Below are 14,971 nucleotides of genomic sequence, written 5' to 3' on the forward strand. Positions count from 1 at the left end.
CAGGGGATGAAACATGCAAATTTAATCTAACGAGGGATGAAGCATGCACCTTTCTATGATATAAAGGATGGTCGGAGTTAATTTTTTAAAATAAGGACTAAATGTGCTTTTGGACACATATACGAGGGACAAATGGTGTAATTTACCCTTTATTTTTCTATTTTGAAGTTTCGGACCAGTGGTCTACACTCTTCACACAAACGTCCTTTTCAATGCCTCTGCAAATATTCCCTCTTTCTTTCTGTTACTCCTCTGCTCTGCTTTAATCGGTTCCAACAGTCCATTTCAACAATGTACGATTACTCCACTGATTTTCCCTGCTGCTTCTTCTTCTTCTTTCGGACATCGGACTCTGTATGATTATTTACAGGTACACTTGCTTTTTCCATCAAAACTTGTTTTTGAAACAGTCTATCATAAAAAAAAGGACAAATCACATTGTTCTTATAGAGATATCTTCCATACTGATTCAAAACCTACCCACTGAGTAAATTTGTTTGGATCCAATTAGGTAGAACACTGCATTTCAACAACGATCTAAAATGAGGGTTTTATTTAACACATTGGAGTCGCTAAGACCCCTTACAGAATCCAAGGCATGGGACTACTGCGTTGTTTGGATGTTCGATGACGATCCTTCAGGGTATGATCAATCATGATTCTCGTAGCAATATTAATGAACACAGTAATTAATTACCATAAAATTCAACTGTTTTTCTTTTTCAGGTTTATTAAGTGGATTGGATGCTGTTGCAGTGGAAGTAGCCATGGTGTTTGTAAAAATGTCAAAGAGGAAACCGATGAACTCGAGCTCAATACGCCTTACCTCTGCAAAGATACTTACGTTAAACACTCTGTAAGGACAAAAGCTTGTGAAAAACTTGCTCTAATTCCTTCTTCGTTGCCACTGTATCCTGGGTAATCAATAATCATCTCTATTACTAGTTCAATCTTCTGTTTTTTGATCATTCAATCGACGCCTTTCAACGTCTGAATTTGAAACCAGGATCCATGGAGAAGTAGCGATGTCTAAACAACCATTTCTGCTAAGTAACGTGAGCATTTTAGAGATCGATTTACATTCAAAAGCATTGTTAACACGAATTAAACATCATTCTTCGATTGTAATGTTACAGGATTCACTTGGAACCCAATTAATCGTTCCTGTTGAAGGTGGTTTGATCGAGCTCTTTAGATCAAAACATGTAAGCCTCATTTTCTTCGTAAAAAGAATCAAATTTTTATATATTTTCAGTCAATTTCAACATTATTAACATGTGTATAATTTATATTTAGGTTCCCAATGATCAAAGGACGATAGAAACCCTAATTTCACGATTGGGTGTCATTGTAGAGCATGAATTCCATGAAAATGACATGAAAAGTCGTGTGAATTCATATCATTTCCATCAAATTGTTCCTAAACTAGAGCTTCTTTTCCCTGTTCAACAACCTGTTATGTCATCAGGTGCGACCCATTTTAGTAATTTTACTGATTATCCAAATCTTAAATCAATCCAATTCTACATAAACGGTGTAAAATAGCCGCCTCTAATTGGGCATTTTGGTAATTTTAGGCAATGGTAAGGCTAAACACAAGATAGGTAAAGAACAATACCATTCAAAGAATCTTGTAACCGAAAGAAACCGAAGAAAGCGAATCAAAGACGGTTTATATACACTACGCGCTTTAGTTCCCCGAATTTCCAAGGTTTTTTTGTATACCAAATTTCTATTATTTTTATTAAATTTGTCAAAAGTCCCACATCAGCTAAATACAGTGTTGTAGTGTTGTTGATGGTTTGTTAGATATTTAAAGAGTAATATGATTTGATTATTAGATGGATAAGGCTTCAATAGTTGGAGATGCAATTGATTACATAAAAGAGTTGGAAAAAAATGTTAAAGAGCTTCAAGAAGAGCTTAAGGAGCTTGAAGAACAAGAATGTAAGCTGAATGATGGTGAAATGGAAGTTTGCAAACCAAAAAGAGCTTATGAGAGCTCTACACAAATGTATTCTAAAGCAAAAACTAGGGTTTCAAATGTTAATGATTCAAAAAATGAGGTACAAATTTACAACTTTCTAAAAATAGAAACTATACTAAAATTTGAACTTTAAAAAAATTTGATGATTTTATACTAAAATTTACGTATTCGATATTAATGTTAATGAAGGTGGAAGTGGAAGTGGAAGTACACCAAATCGGGGCTCATGATTTCTTGTTGAAAATAATTTGCAATAAAAAACCCGATGGGTTTTTGAAAATAATGGAGACAATTGATTCATTGGGACTTGAAGTGATTGATATTAATGTTACTACTTGTAATGGTCGTGTTTTGAATGTTTTAAACCTTGAGGTGAATATTTAACCTTTTTTTTTTATTTTTTTTTATATTCTTTTTTTATTTTTTTTCATTTTTTTAACATTGATGATTGGTTTTTGAAGGCTAAAGGGAAAGAGGTGGTGGCCAAGAGTTTGAAAGACTCGTTGCTTACGAGTTGGTCGGCTTTGAAACTTGATTGAAATGTGAAAATTTGTTTAGTTCTTTAAGTTTTTATATAAGAAATTATGAACATTGATTAATATTCTCAACATTTTTCATGTAATTCTTGTTACTTGATTTTAATAGATATCCTTACGTAACTATTGAATTGTGATTCTAAATGCAAAAAATGTTTTAAAGAATACGTGTTTGGAATTCGAGATTCAATTTCTTGTTAAATTGATGGAGTTCAATGATGTTGAAATCATTTAAATTCCACATTTCATGTATTTCACAGTTTGTAAGGGAGTGTGGGAGGAAATCATTTCTATTCTTACTATTAAAAGGCCATAATTGATAATACCTTGTTAATTATATATATTTATGGTAAATTAAAATATAATTAAAAATTAAAAATATTTAATTTTAATTATTTAAATTATTTTTGTGGTTTACCAAATGCTATATTTTAATAAACTAGTTTATAATTTAGTTTAAAGAAAACTCTACAAAAAGTATTTATGTTTTACCTCATAATCGATTTAATTTTTATATGTTTTTTAATTCAATTAAGTCATAAAAATCGAAAATTGTATTAAATTTTACCCTTGTACCTGGTGAACAAGTAATCTCACTTTTAAAAATTACATTTTTGGTCTATATTTTAAATTTTATTACAAATTTGGTCCAAAATTTACACTTTTTGGTCGGATTTCAAAATTTTGTTACGATTCATCATAAATTTAGTTTTTTACAACTTGTTTTTCAACAAAAAAAATCGAATATGTTTTTTTGTATAAAGTCATATTTACATAAAAAATCATATTTTTCAAATAAAAACTTTTTTTCTGTATAATTTTTTTAAACATTTTATATGCAAAATAACTATATAAAAACTTTTTTTAAAAAATATTTTTGTGTTCAAAATATGTATTTATAAAAACATTACTTTATTTGAAATACCTATTTATAAAAACGTGGTTATGTGAAAAATGCATGAAATATACTTATATAAAATACGTTATTATACACACACACACGAGTTTTATTAAGTACATAAAAATGTGTACAAAAACCTAATTCATAGTAAACATGCTTATGTGTGTGTGTATATATATAAACATGTTTTTACACAAAAACATTTGTATACAAATACATTTACTATGAAATATGTGGTTGTATACATTTTTTTTATAAAAACGTGTTTGTATACATTTTCTTTATAAAAACATGTTTGTACACAAATGTATTTACTATACAATAGATGTATACATATATTTTTTTTAATATAAAATACATGTTTCTATATATATATTTTTTTTATAAAAATAGATTTGTATATATTTATGTATTTATATGCACACAAAATGTTTTATTATATATTTAATAAATACCTATTTTGTAAAAGTTTTTAAAGGTATATATAGTTATAATAAAGTAATTTGCATAAGTGTATTTCATGGTTTTTTCACATAACTAAATTTTTATAAATAGATATTTAAAATAAAATAATGTTTTGATAAATACGTATTTTGCATACAAAAATGTTTTTGAAAAATAGTTTTTAATTAGGTATTTTGCATATAAAAATGTTTATATATATATATATATATATATATATATATATATATATATATATATATATATATATATATATATATATATATATATATATATAAGGTTATTTGAAAAATATGTTTTCTTTTGTATATATATGATTTTATACAACAAACAAAACATATTCGAAAATTGTTTTAAAAAAAACGTAAAAAACTAAATTTATGATGAAATCACAACAAAATTTTTAAATATGGGCCAAAAGTGTAAATTTTGGACCAAAATTGTAATAAAAATTAAAATTTAGGCCAAAAGTGTAATTTTTAAAAGTGGGATGACCTGTTGACCCGGTAAATTGGTCAAATTGAATAAATTTCCTTGTTTTTTGGACTTAATTGAATAAAAAAACATATAAGTAGTAAATCGATTATGAGATCAAAATATAAGAACTTTTATGGAGTTTTTCCTTTAATTTATGCATGCCAAACAAGGATTTAGAGTGAATGAGAATGTTCGACAACGAGCTTTTGAAAGCTTTAGTTTTTAGTTTCCAAGAAAAAGCCACACTCGGATGCACATGCTTAAAACAATTTGTTTAAATAAAAATCTCCAAATCCAAAAACTATTTTCGAGTATTTTTTAAGAGCTTTTGGGAGCTTTTAGCTTATTATTTTATGTTATTTACTAGGGGTGAGCATTTGGACCTTTGGATCGGACCGGACCTGGACCAGCCTCAACAGGTCCAAGGTCCACAAATTTCTACAAAACCGATCAGGTCCAAGAACAGATCCAGTTTCGTCCAAATACTCACCCCTAAGTCAGAATAGATAAACTAACTTTAATTAGGGATTCAACAAGTTATATCATATGCACCTAAAGTTGTATCGGTCATACAGGTAAAAGAACTAGAAAAACCGAATATAGACCAGCCTCAACTAGTCTGGTTCAAGGGCCACCAATTTTTATCAAACTGGTCCGGTCCAAGAACCGGTTCGGTCCAAATGTGCACCCCTTTTATTTACACATCTCAAAAGCTTACAATTTTTTTTCAAAACACTTTCACACGAATACAAACTACAACATTCACCTTTCAGCCACCAAATACATTTTTTCCAATTACTTTTGCTAAACATGCATTATATACGATTTTTATCTCGCCGTAAAATAAGTTTTATGAATTTAATCGATTAATTAACATTAAAATAAAACAATTTAACTAGTAAAAAATAATATAACCTTGAAAGTTAAATGTAATTAAAATAGTAAAATGGAACATTATTAAAGACAAAACTATAGAAATGGTGTGGATGGTTTACCAAAGGTCACAAACTCAGTCTCTCCTAAATTTTTTGATGAACATGGTCTTGTGGTTTGCAAAACTTACACATATGACCTTTTTTACTAACTTCGTCCATATTCAGTCGTTAGGCTATATCATGTGTGTCCCACATGGGTGTATTTTCGACTTTTCATATTTGCTGCTCATTTAGTGGGACACTAATCATAATCTACATAATTATATGAAACATAAAAAACATTATATAACAACCCAAAATTTTACTAAAAATTTAAACTTTTCAAAACCAATCCGAGTAATCAAAATTATTCAAACATCAACATAGTTCACAAATTGTTTCAAATGATCTCATATCAGAGTTCCCAGAAATCCAAAATCATAAAAATGTGAGGATATGTACGTCATGCCTTCGCCTTGCCATGGTCACCTGGAGTACTTGAAACAAAATCAATAAATGTAAGCTCAAAGGCTTAGTGAGTTACCCCCAAAATACCAACATATACCACCCAACAAATTAATAACAAACAACATGTAAAATGAGCCTTCAGCATGACTGGACCGCCTCCTCAGGGCCTACAGCCTATCTGGACCGCTCCTAAGCCTTCGGCATGACTGGACCGCCTCGCAGGGCCTATAGCCTATCCGGACCGCTCGCCGGGCCTTCGGCCTGACTGAACCGCCTCCTTAGGGCCTACAGCCTATCCAGACCGCCTCGGGTATGTTGGTCTACAACAAGAAGCATGACCGCCTCAACCCAACCCTCAAACAAACAATCATGTGCACATGGATACCATATAAACAATAATATGCATATAACAGTCAACCGATCTAACATGTCACAAACATAGTAGTGGTCCTATAACCAGGACACCGACCTAACCAGGCCATTAAGCATAAGCATACCACAATCCCAACTACCAGGATGTAATCAATAAACATATCATGCCATAATCTAGATACAAATATATATATATATATATATATATATATATATATATATATATATATATATATATATATTGGGTCAAAATATGGTTTATACTTTACTTTTCTGGGCAGTTGTATTTTTGTGTAATATTTATGAATTTATGGCCTAGTTTACGGCCGTAAACACCTTACGACCGTAAACTCTTTTACGGCCCATGTGTGTCCGGCCCATATTCAAGTATAAATAGAGGTGTTAGGGTGAGGAGTAGAGATTGATGAACCCTAGAGAGTTTACGGCCAGAGAGAGAAATAGGAGCTTTTATGTGTGTGTGAATCTCTTGTATCCGGATCATAATTCATATCAATACATACAAGATTCATATCATATTCTTCTTCTCCTTTTCTTATTTAATCTGACATCATCCGTTTGATTGGGATTCCGCACCATCAAACGGATCTGACTGATATATAGGCAGATTAGGGACTTACAATTGGTATCAGAGCCAAGTTGTATCAGTCAAAAGGATTATTGTTTCGTCTGGAATCTGAATAATTGGTGTTTACGATCCAAGCTTACGGCCGTAAACACCGAGTTCTTGGGCCGTAAACTCTATTTGGGGCATTATTTGATCTTATTTTCGAAATATTTTTGCGTTTTTGGATAGATCTCGCAAAAATAAGGGGGGTTTGTTCTTCGTATTTTTCATAAAAAGGGGTTTTTGATCGAGTTTTGGAGTTTCAAAGTCGAAAAATCGCTGTTTTTCACGTAATCTTGAAGGGTTTTCGGCCTGAGCTTACTGCCGGAAACAGTTCACGGCCGGGGCGGGGTTCACGTTTGCGGCTCGGCGTTTACGGCTCCGTTTGCGGCTTGAAGGCTCGGCTCCGTGGCCGGCTAAGAAGCAGCTCGCATCGCAGCTTCAATTAAAAAAGAAGGGAGGGACTTTGCAACGGACAGGAATTGAACATGTGACCTCTTGTTTGAGGAACAAAGCGACTTACCAACTGAGCTGACTTATCTCATGTTACTTCCCTTCGAAATTTAGTTCAAAACCTGTCTTTCTCGGTTCCCATTTTCGCAATTTGACAAAATCAGCCCAAAAATTCAAAAAATTTTATTTTTAAAATCCTTTTTCAACCAAAAAGTTTAGTTTTTAAATTTTGACTTTTATTTTTGACTTTTTTACTTAAATCTTTGACTTTGACTTTGAAAATTTGACCTTTGACTTTAAAAAACTTTGACTTTCTCGTTTAACTTTTAAAATTTCAAATTTAGCTTTTCGGTTTGACTTTTAAGTTTGACTTTTCAAGTTTGACTTTTGAGATTGATTTTTTTAAATTTGACTTTTAAGGTTGACTTAAAAAAAAAGGCATTTTAAATTTGACGTTTAATTTTTATTTTAGCTTCTAGTTTTTTATTGATTTTAAGGTCTACGAGGGAGTTGAAAACATGAAAGAAAGTAGTCAGGATATGCAAAATTTCAACCTTTTCGATTATGTCCCTGGAGAAACGCTCGAAACTCAGTTGCAGCGATTTACTACACTCACTACTGAGATGAATATAGCCGGGATCTTCTTGACTAAGTCCGAGATAAACAAAAAGTTGCTAAATTCACTTCCGAAATTGTGGGATATGAACGTAGTTGTCATCAAGAAGACAAAAGATCTCAATCGTCTTAGTATTGCTGAAGTAATTGAAGAGCTTGACGCTTTAAAGAGTTCAGTAAACCTTCCGGTCAATGAAGTGTCATGTTCTCATTCATGCGAAGTTTCATGTTCTCAATCATGTGAAGATACGATTAAGTTTCTTCGAGAACAAATTGATGTATTTAAAAGAGAAGTTGAGGACTTGAGATATGAAGGATATCAACTCAGGAAAGGACAGAAACCCCTAAAGGCTGAGTTAGAAGCAAAAACCAAGGACTTTTGGAAACTTCAGGAAGACTACAGTAACAAATGTGAAAACTATGATTATGTAGTCAAACAAAATGTTGAGCTAGTGGCTGAAGTTGAATCTTTGAAAGGAAAGTTTGAAACCGCCAAACTTGATGTTAGAAAATATGATTTCTCAAGTGAGGTGGTTGCAAATATGATAGACCAAAGCATGCAGTTTAAAAGGAATCAAAACAAGGGTCTAGGTATGATAGTGTACCTCCTCCTTTCAATCATAACTACACATCCATCCCCATGACAAAGAAAGAAATTGACAGGGAGGCACATCTTCAATATGGCAAACGAGCTGGATTTGTGTCAGGAGGAGTTATTAATGTTGAAAATACTGATGCTTCTGTTACATGTGCAGGTAAAGTAGCAGAGGATGAGAACAAGGGGGAGTTCTTCTGAACAAACAAACGACCCCTTGAACTCTAAATCTGTTACTTCTAATCAACCCGTCGTTGGTAAATACAGGCCACCAATTCCAGCGCAACAAAGTGCCTGTTGTAAGTGTGCATATAGGAACAACAAGAGACAATGCAAGGATACGCCACCAGGGGCAGGAAGAGATAACTTCACAATGAAGAAAAAGACTTGTTTTCACTGTGGAACACCTGGACACATTGCCAGAAACTGTCCAAATCGCGCATACGTTCCCTACTGCTCACATGGATGGAAAAACGCGCCAAGTGGGAGATACTCCAAAAGAAACCCCTCACGGTCACGTTCAGACAATGCTGATTGGAACACGCAGAAGGCCAAGAATCAATCTTCCAAGGCCAAGAATCAAAATCCTAAGGGCAAGAAGGGAATGCCGACCAAGAAGTCCAATCCAAGAGATGCCCCAACAAAACCAAGACCGGCTAGGTCAAAGTCATCTAGGCAGCCGGTTTCAAGTTCCAAAGCAAGTACTGAGCGACCCCTCAGATCGAAAAAGGAATGGGTTAAACCCAACTACAAATGGGTTCCGAAGGCTCAATCTCCCAAATCAACTAACGATTCTAATATTTCTATGTCTTCTGTTTGTGATAAGCAGGACATGTCATGGGAGAGAGTACCGTGCAAGGATGAAAAAGGTCGACCCAGTTTCAAAATGGACTGGGTTCCAAAGACCAACTAATCTCGCTATGTGTCGGAGCAGCTATGGAGGCATATCATCAGACTTCGATTTGTTGGTTGTGGTTGTTCCTGGCATATGATTGGGGACATCTCTCAACTGTACAACACTCAGAACATTGTTTGAGAGCATGTGTCCTTTTGCGGGAAAGGAAGAAAAGAAGGGATCACATGGGACCTTCTGGATGCAGATTCAATCGGTGAATTATGGTTTGCGTTTTCTTCTCTATACTCCTGAGTTTTTCTTAACCTGATTCACTTTAAAGACTAATTTTTGTTTTAGGTTAGTTTAAATTTGCGCATTTACTTTTGTTTCTCTCCTATGCACAAATTTAGGGGGAGAAATAAAAACAAAACAAAAATTAGAAAATTTAAAAAAATCCAAAAACATCAGAAAATCAGAAAATAAAAAAATATATTGGTTATGAGTCTGTGTTTGAGGGAGATGTTTTGGGAAGTGATATTATCAAGTGATAACAGGCAATCTGAGTCTGCGTAACGTACCCAAAGTTGAAGGGTCTATGCTCTGACTTGATGCGTCAGTAGGCACGAAAATTTTTAAATGGACATGACTAGGCAGAGTTGAACTTAAGAAATTTATAGACTTGACAAATCTTGACCTAGTTAGATACGTTCAGCCTGACAATACGACGCTCGGATAGGTTGAGCAGGGAGATATATATGGGAATCTACTCGTCACATTAATTGAACCCGTACTTGGAACCGTGGTTTAACTTTTCCTCGATGTGCAGATTCTGTCCTTAATTCCGGTTTGATGGGGCGACTAGTAAATTCCGATAAATTAGGTCTGTAGAATATCATTTTCTTTCTTTCCGTCTGTTAGTCATATGTTGTCTCCTTTGCGTGACTTCCAATCCGACCTGGTACACCACATATGCAACTCTATTTCTCTGCAGGATATATATATATATATATATATATATATATGTGTGTGTGTGTGTGTGTGTGAAATATATGTGTGAAATACTTCTCATCTGTAAGCCATATGCTGTCTCCTTTGCACGACTTCTAATCCGACCTGGTACACAGCATATGCAACCTTCTTCTTCTCAACCCCTCTGAAGTAGTTAGCAATAGAATTCTGAATCTCTTCTCTCTTTGAATTGTTGTCTGCTCACCCGGTGTAAGGAGTACTCTGGAAGTTCTTGATGGCTGGGGCATATCAGGAAGCGGGAAACACGTTCCAGTACACTTAAAATTGAACTCATACAGATTGTCTATAGATCTCGCTGCTCAATTTAGGTGGACAACAATATCCCTGGTCGTCGTCAGATGAATGGACCTTAAGATATAGTATCTAAGAAATTAGGATCATAAATAAATTTTAGGATTTTAAGTTCATCCTGTCTTGTAACAAATAGTATGTCCTAAATTTGTCACAATTTTTCGTGTTTAAGTGGACAACAATACCGACGATCGACCAGACAAAGATGTGAATATGAAAGGTACCGACAAGTGGATAAAGGCTGTCTAAAAACTTTGATCCCAAATCACTCTTAAAGTTAGATATCAATTTTATTTTTGTTAAATTTGTCATAGTTTCTTCTAATTTAAATATTAGGGGAAAATTAAAAATTAAAAATAATGAAAATAAAAAAAAAATTAAAAATCCAAAAATAGTGTTATTTCTGTTTTATTTCTTGTTCAGAAAAATCAAAAATCCAAAAATATTTTTGTTTCTATTTTAATTTGTGTGCTAAGTTTTCTTTTAGTTTTGTTTTTGTCTTGAATAGTGATTTCAGGTATAGATAAGACTCATGGAGTTTGTGTTGAAGATTTCTGAGCCAAAGCCTCGTCCGTGAGCATTGAAGAATTCGCATTCGAAGGAGCAAGAAATGAAGATTATTCTTTCAAATTCAATCTTTCAACCCCAAAAGCAAGGTGAAGCAGAAACTGAAGATTATGTGACAGATTGCATTGAAGCCTCATCAATTAGTCTGCTGCTATCGTTATACCTGTTGAAGTGATCTAAAAGTTTAGTTCTCTCTGATGTTCTCTCTGAAGATTCTCAAGCTGAAAGCGTTATCTTTCAAGAATCAATACGTCAAGCCTCCTCACCCAATGTGCGATCAATGCCAAATTCTGAAGAAATGCCCAACTGCTCAAGATGAAGTCATTCATGGAAGATTCATATGTTCATCCTGATGCTGTGAAGAATTTGAAGATTAATGCTGAAGCCAAGTTCCCAATGAAGATTATATAACATCCCCCTCTGGCACGTATCACAATATTGTCCGCTTTGGGCCACTCGGCACGAGGACTTCCCAGGGGGTCACCCATCCTGGTACTACTCCCGCCCGAGCACGCTTAACTGCAGAGTTCTTATGGGATCTGCTGCCCTCACGGCTTTAAAACGCGTTGTGATAGGGAAGGTATCCACACCCCTTATAAGGAATGCTTAGTTCTCCTTCCCAGCCGATGTAGGATCAGATCTAACCCACTTTTTAGGGATGTTATAGATTAACAAGCAAATCCAGCTACTTTTTAGGGGGAGCTTGTTGGGTCATTAAGAAAAGAAAGCTATAAACCAAGGGGGAGATTGTTGGGTCAAAATATGGTTTATACTTTACTTTTCTGGGCAGTTGTATTTTTGTGTAATATTTATGAATTTATGGCCTAGTTTACGGCTGAGTTTACGGCTGTAAACACCTTATGACCGTAAACTCTTTTACGGCCCATGTGTGTCCGGCCCATATTCAAGTATAAATAGAGGTGTTAGGGTGAGGAGTAGAGATTGATGAACCCTAGAGAGTTTACGGCAAGAGAGAGAAACATGAGCTTTTATGTGTGTGTGAATCTCTTGTATCCGGATCATAATTCATATCAATACATACACGATTCATATCATATTCTTCTTCTCCTTTTCTTATTTAATCTGACATCATCCGTTTGATTGGGATTCCGCACCATCAAACGGATCTGACTGATATATAGGCAGATTAGGGACTTACAATATATATATAAAGGGCCGACCTTGGTGCCTTAAAACCTGTTGATATAGTAAGGATAACTCACCTCGCAAGTAATGTAGAACTGAACTGCGAGTCTCCCGCCGCTATATCACCGACCACCCTGACTGCCTAAAATGGTGAACACTTAATTAATAAGTGGGCTCTCCAAAATTGCCAAAGGGTCCACATTTTCTATTTTCCCAATTTGGGCATAAGGCCCAAGATTAATTCACTTAACCCAAGTCCATACATACAAGCCAATAATGGCCCAATTTCCTAATTGGGCCTAACTTCCTAATTGGGCCTTACCATGGAACCCTTTATCAAAACTAGGCCTACTTCAAATATTCAGGCCCAACAAGTTCCAAGTCCAAAAGTTTAACAGCGGCCCAAACCAAAGCCTACGAGTCAAAAGTCCAACTGAGGACGTACGCGGGGCGTACTCCTCCAGTACGTTGGGCTTACGCCTGCCCTATGTTGACCGCTGTAACATCCGGATTCCCAAGTATATTATTTTACTCAATTATTTGTGGAGTTTGCGGAAGAACTCGGCGAGTTGGAGCTTAGACTCGCCGAGTAGGGTCGCGGATTTTCATCCAGGTCACGTCCGGACTCGGCGAGCCCATTCGTGGACCCGGCGAGTCCATGCTGTTTAATGAAACCCTAATCCCCCGGGGTTTGGGGCCTATTTAAGGGCACTTATAGCCTCCCATTGCGGCTACTAGTCCCTTGAGAGAACCCTAAGTGAGCCAAATCGTTTGAGAGGAAGGAGAAGTCACAATTGATCCTTGTATCTTTGGTTTAGCAAGAAGAATGTGACCAAGAGCAAGAGGAGGTGCGATTCTAGCAGTTCCAGAGTTCAGAGATTTCATTTTTGAGGTAATAGTTCTAACCTTCTTTAGTTTTGGTGTTGATCCTTAGAGATAGGGTTTTCTAACCCCTTTTGAGGGTGGTTATGTGGAGCAATTGGTCCCTCCTCGAGTTTGTGCCTTGGATTTGGACTCAAAGAGGTCCAGATACCTTAACCCTTGGAGCTTTATGAGTCATTTTGGGGTTATTGGACTAGGGTTGTCATTTTTGGGGCTAAATCACCATTTGATGCCTTGTTGTTGGTATATAAGCATCAAGATTCGGACTTTACGTGACATTCATGCTTGGGAAGGCCAGATCTAGGGCTTAGGGGCACAGATCTGACCTCAGGAGGACATTAGAGTTTGTGCATGGCATGAACTCGCCGAGTTGTTCTTGAGATTCGGCGAGTAGAGTTAGGGTTTCGCGTAAATCACTCAGTGAGTGGACTTGCCGAGTTGGGGGATAACTCAGTGAGTCAGAAAGGGATTAGAGGACTGGAGTTCAAGGAGGTACTCGCCGAGTTGTTCTTGGGACTCGACGAGTTGAGTCGGGGTGGCCTCGCGATTTATGCCTGGTGTGACTCGTTTAGCATAGGGAGGGACTCGACTTACCAAGCGGGACAAAGAGTTAGTGGACATGTGTGTACTCGCCGAGTCACCGGAGTGCACTCAGCGAGTTGGGTCAAAGTTTGATCGTTGACTTTTGTTGACTTTTAGGGTTTGGTCAGCAATGTGGCCTTTGGGCCAAGAAGGGGGTAAAATGGTCTTTTACCCTTAAGAGGGTGCCAAGAGAGGATTGAGTCTAGTCTCGAGAGTTATGTTCATGAGAGCATTTGCCTTATGTGATAGATGGTGGCGAGTTCGAGATGCAAGCGTGAGGATATCTGCTTCCTGCTTGCCAGGTGAGTCTTCTCACTATACTTTACCTTGAGTAGGTAACCAGAGTGATGTGACAAAGTATTTGTATGCTACGTATGTTATGTGTTGTATTGCATTATTTCTATGTGATTTATGCTGTGCATGTTTACAGAGTTAGAACCGGAAGGTTCCCAGAGTTAGAACCGGAGGGTTCACAGAGTTAGAACCGGAAGGTTCATAGAGTAGGGTCCACGAACCCACAGAGTTATAGCCTCGAGTGGCTAATATGTGTTATGTGTGGTATTTTGGGGAACTCACTAAGCTTCGTGCTTATAGTGTTTTGTGTTATGTGTTTCAGATTTCTCTCAAGATCACGGGACGGCACCGGCTCGATTGTACACACCAGAGAAAGAGTCATGTTTTGAGGATCCTGGTTATTTATGCAAGTGAAAATGGAGTTATGTTTTTTAATTCGATTATGAATGAGATTTTAAGAAAAGTGTTTTTGAAGAATTAAACGATTATTTTTAAATAAAAAAATTGTTTTGAAACTTACGGTGTTACAAGTTGGTATCAGAGCCTTGGTTTGAGGGATTCGGATGCACTTTCGGGTAAATCTGGACTCAAACTAAGGAAGTAAGAAAAGTTTTCAAAGAAATAATTTTCTAAAGCGAATAAGAGTTCAAAGAGAAAGCGAGAAAGAGCAGTGTGTACAATCAGCCAGAGCCCAAACGGTGATTTCCCAAAATACCCTTACTTTTGTTTTATGAGATAATTATGATGCACTTTATGAGATATTATTGCATGCTAGAGACAGGCTAGGTATTTCATATCTTAGGACTAGAGTGGCCTGATGGTGATACCTTAGCCTAGGAATTGCTGTTATATGCGATGTGCTTTTGAGTATGTGATGAGTGAGAATATTTAGTTGGAATCCTTTAGGGGATTTGAGTAGAGGAGTAATCTAGGGGAGATG

At 35.8% G+C, this 14,971-nt stretch overlaps 1 protein-coding gene across 1 annotated transcript; it reads left to right on the forward strand.

Moving 5' to 3' along the window:
• The first annotated feature begins 201 nt into the window (after nt 1-201).
• Nucleotides 202-2,646, forward strand: LOC145068799 (transcription factor bHLH90-like). Its single transcript, XM_079015794.1, has 10 exons — nt 202-370; nt 512-643; nt 727-918; nt 1,007-1,055; nt 1,137-1,205; nt 1,297-1,468; nt 1,578-1,711; nt 1,842-2,066; nt 2,177-2,359; nt 2,449-2,646. The coding sequence occupies exons 2-10, from the start codon at nt 543-545 to the stop codon at nt 2,524-2,526; spliced, it is 1,203 nt and encodes a 400-aa protein (XP_078871920.1). The 5' UTR covers nt 202-370; nt 512-542; the 3' UTR covers nt 2,527-2,646.
• The last annotated feature ends 12,325 nt before the right edge of the window (nt 2,647-14,971 follow it).

This window comes from Lactuca serriola, chromosome 8 (genome assembly GCF_051521515.1).
Source record: "Lactuca serriola cultivar US96UC23 chromosome 8, Lser_US96UC23_V15, whole genome shotgun sequence".
Taxonomy (NCBI): domain Eukaryota; kingdom Viridiplantae; phylum Streptophyta; class Magnoliopsida; order Asterales; family Asteraceae; genus Lactuca; species Lactuca serriola.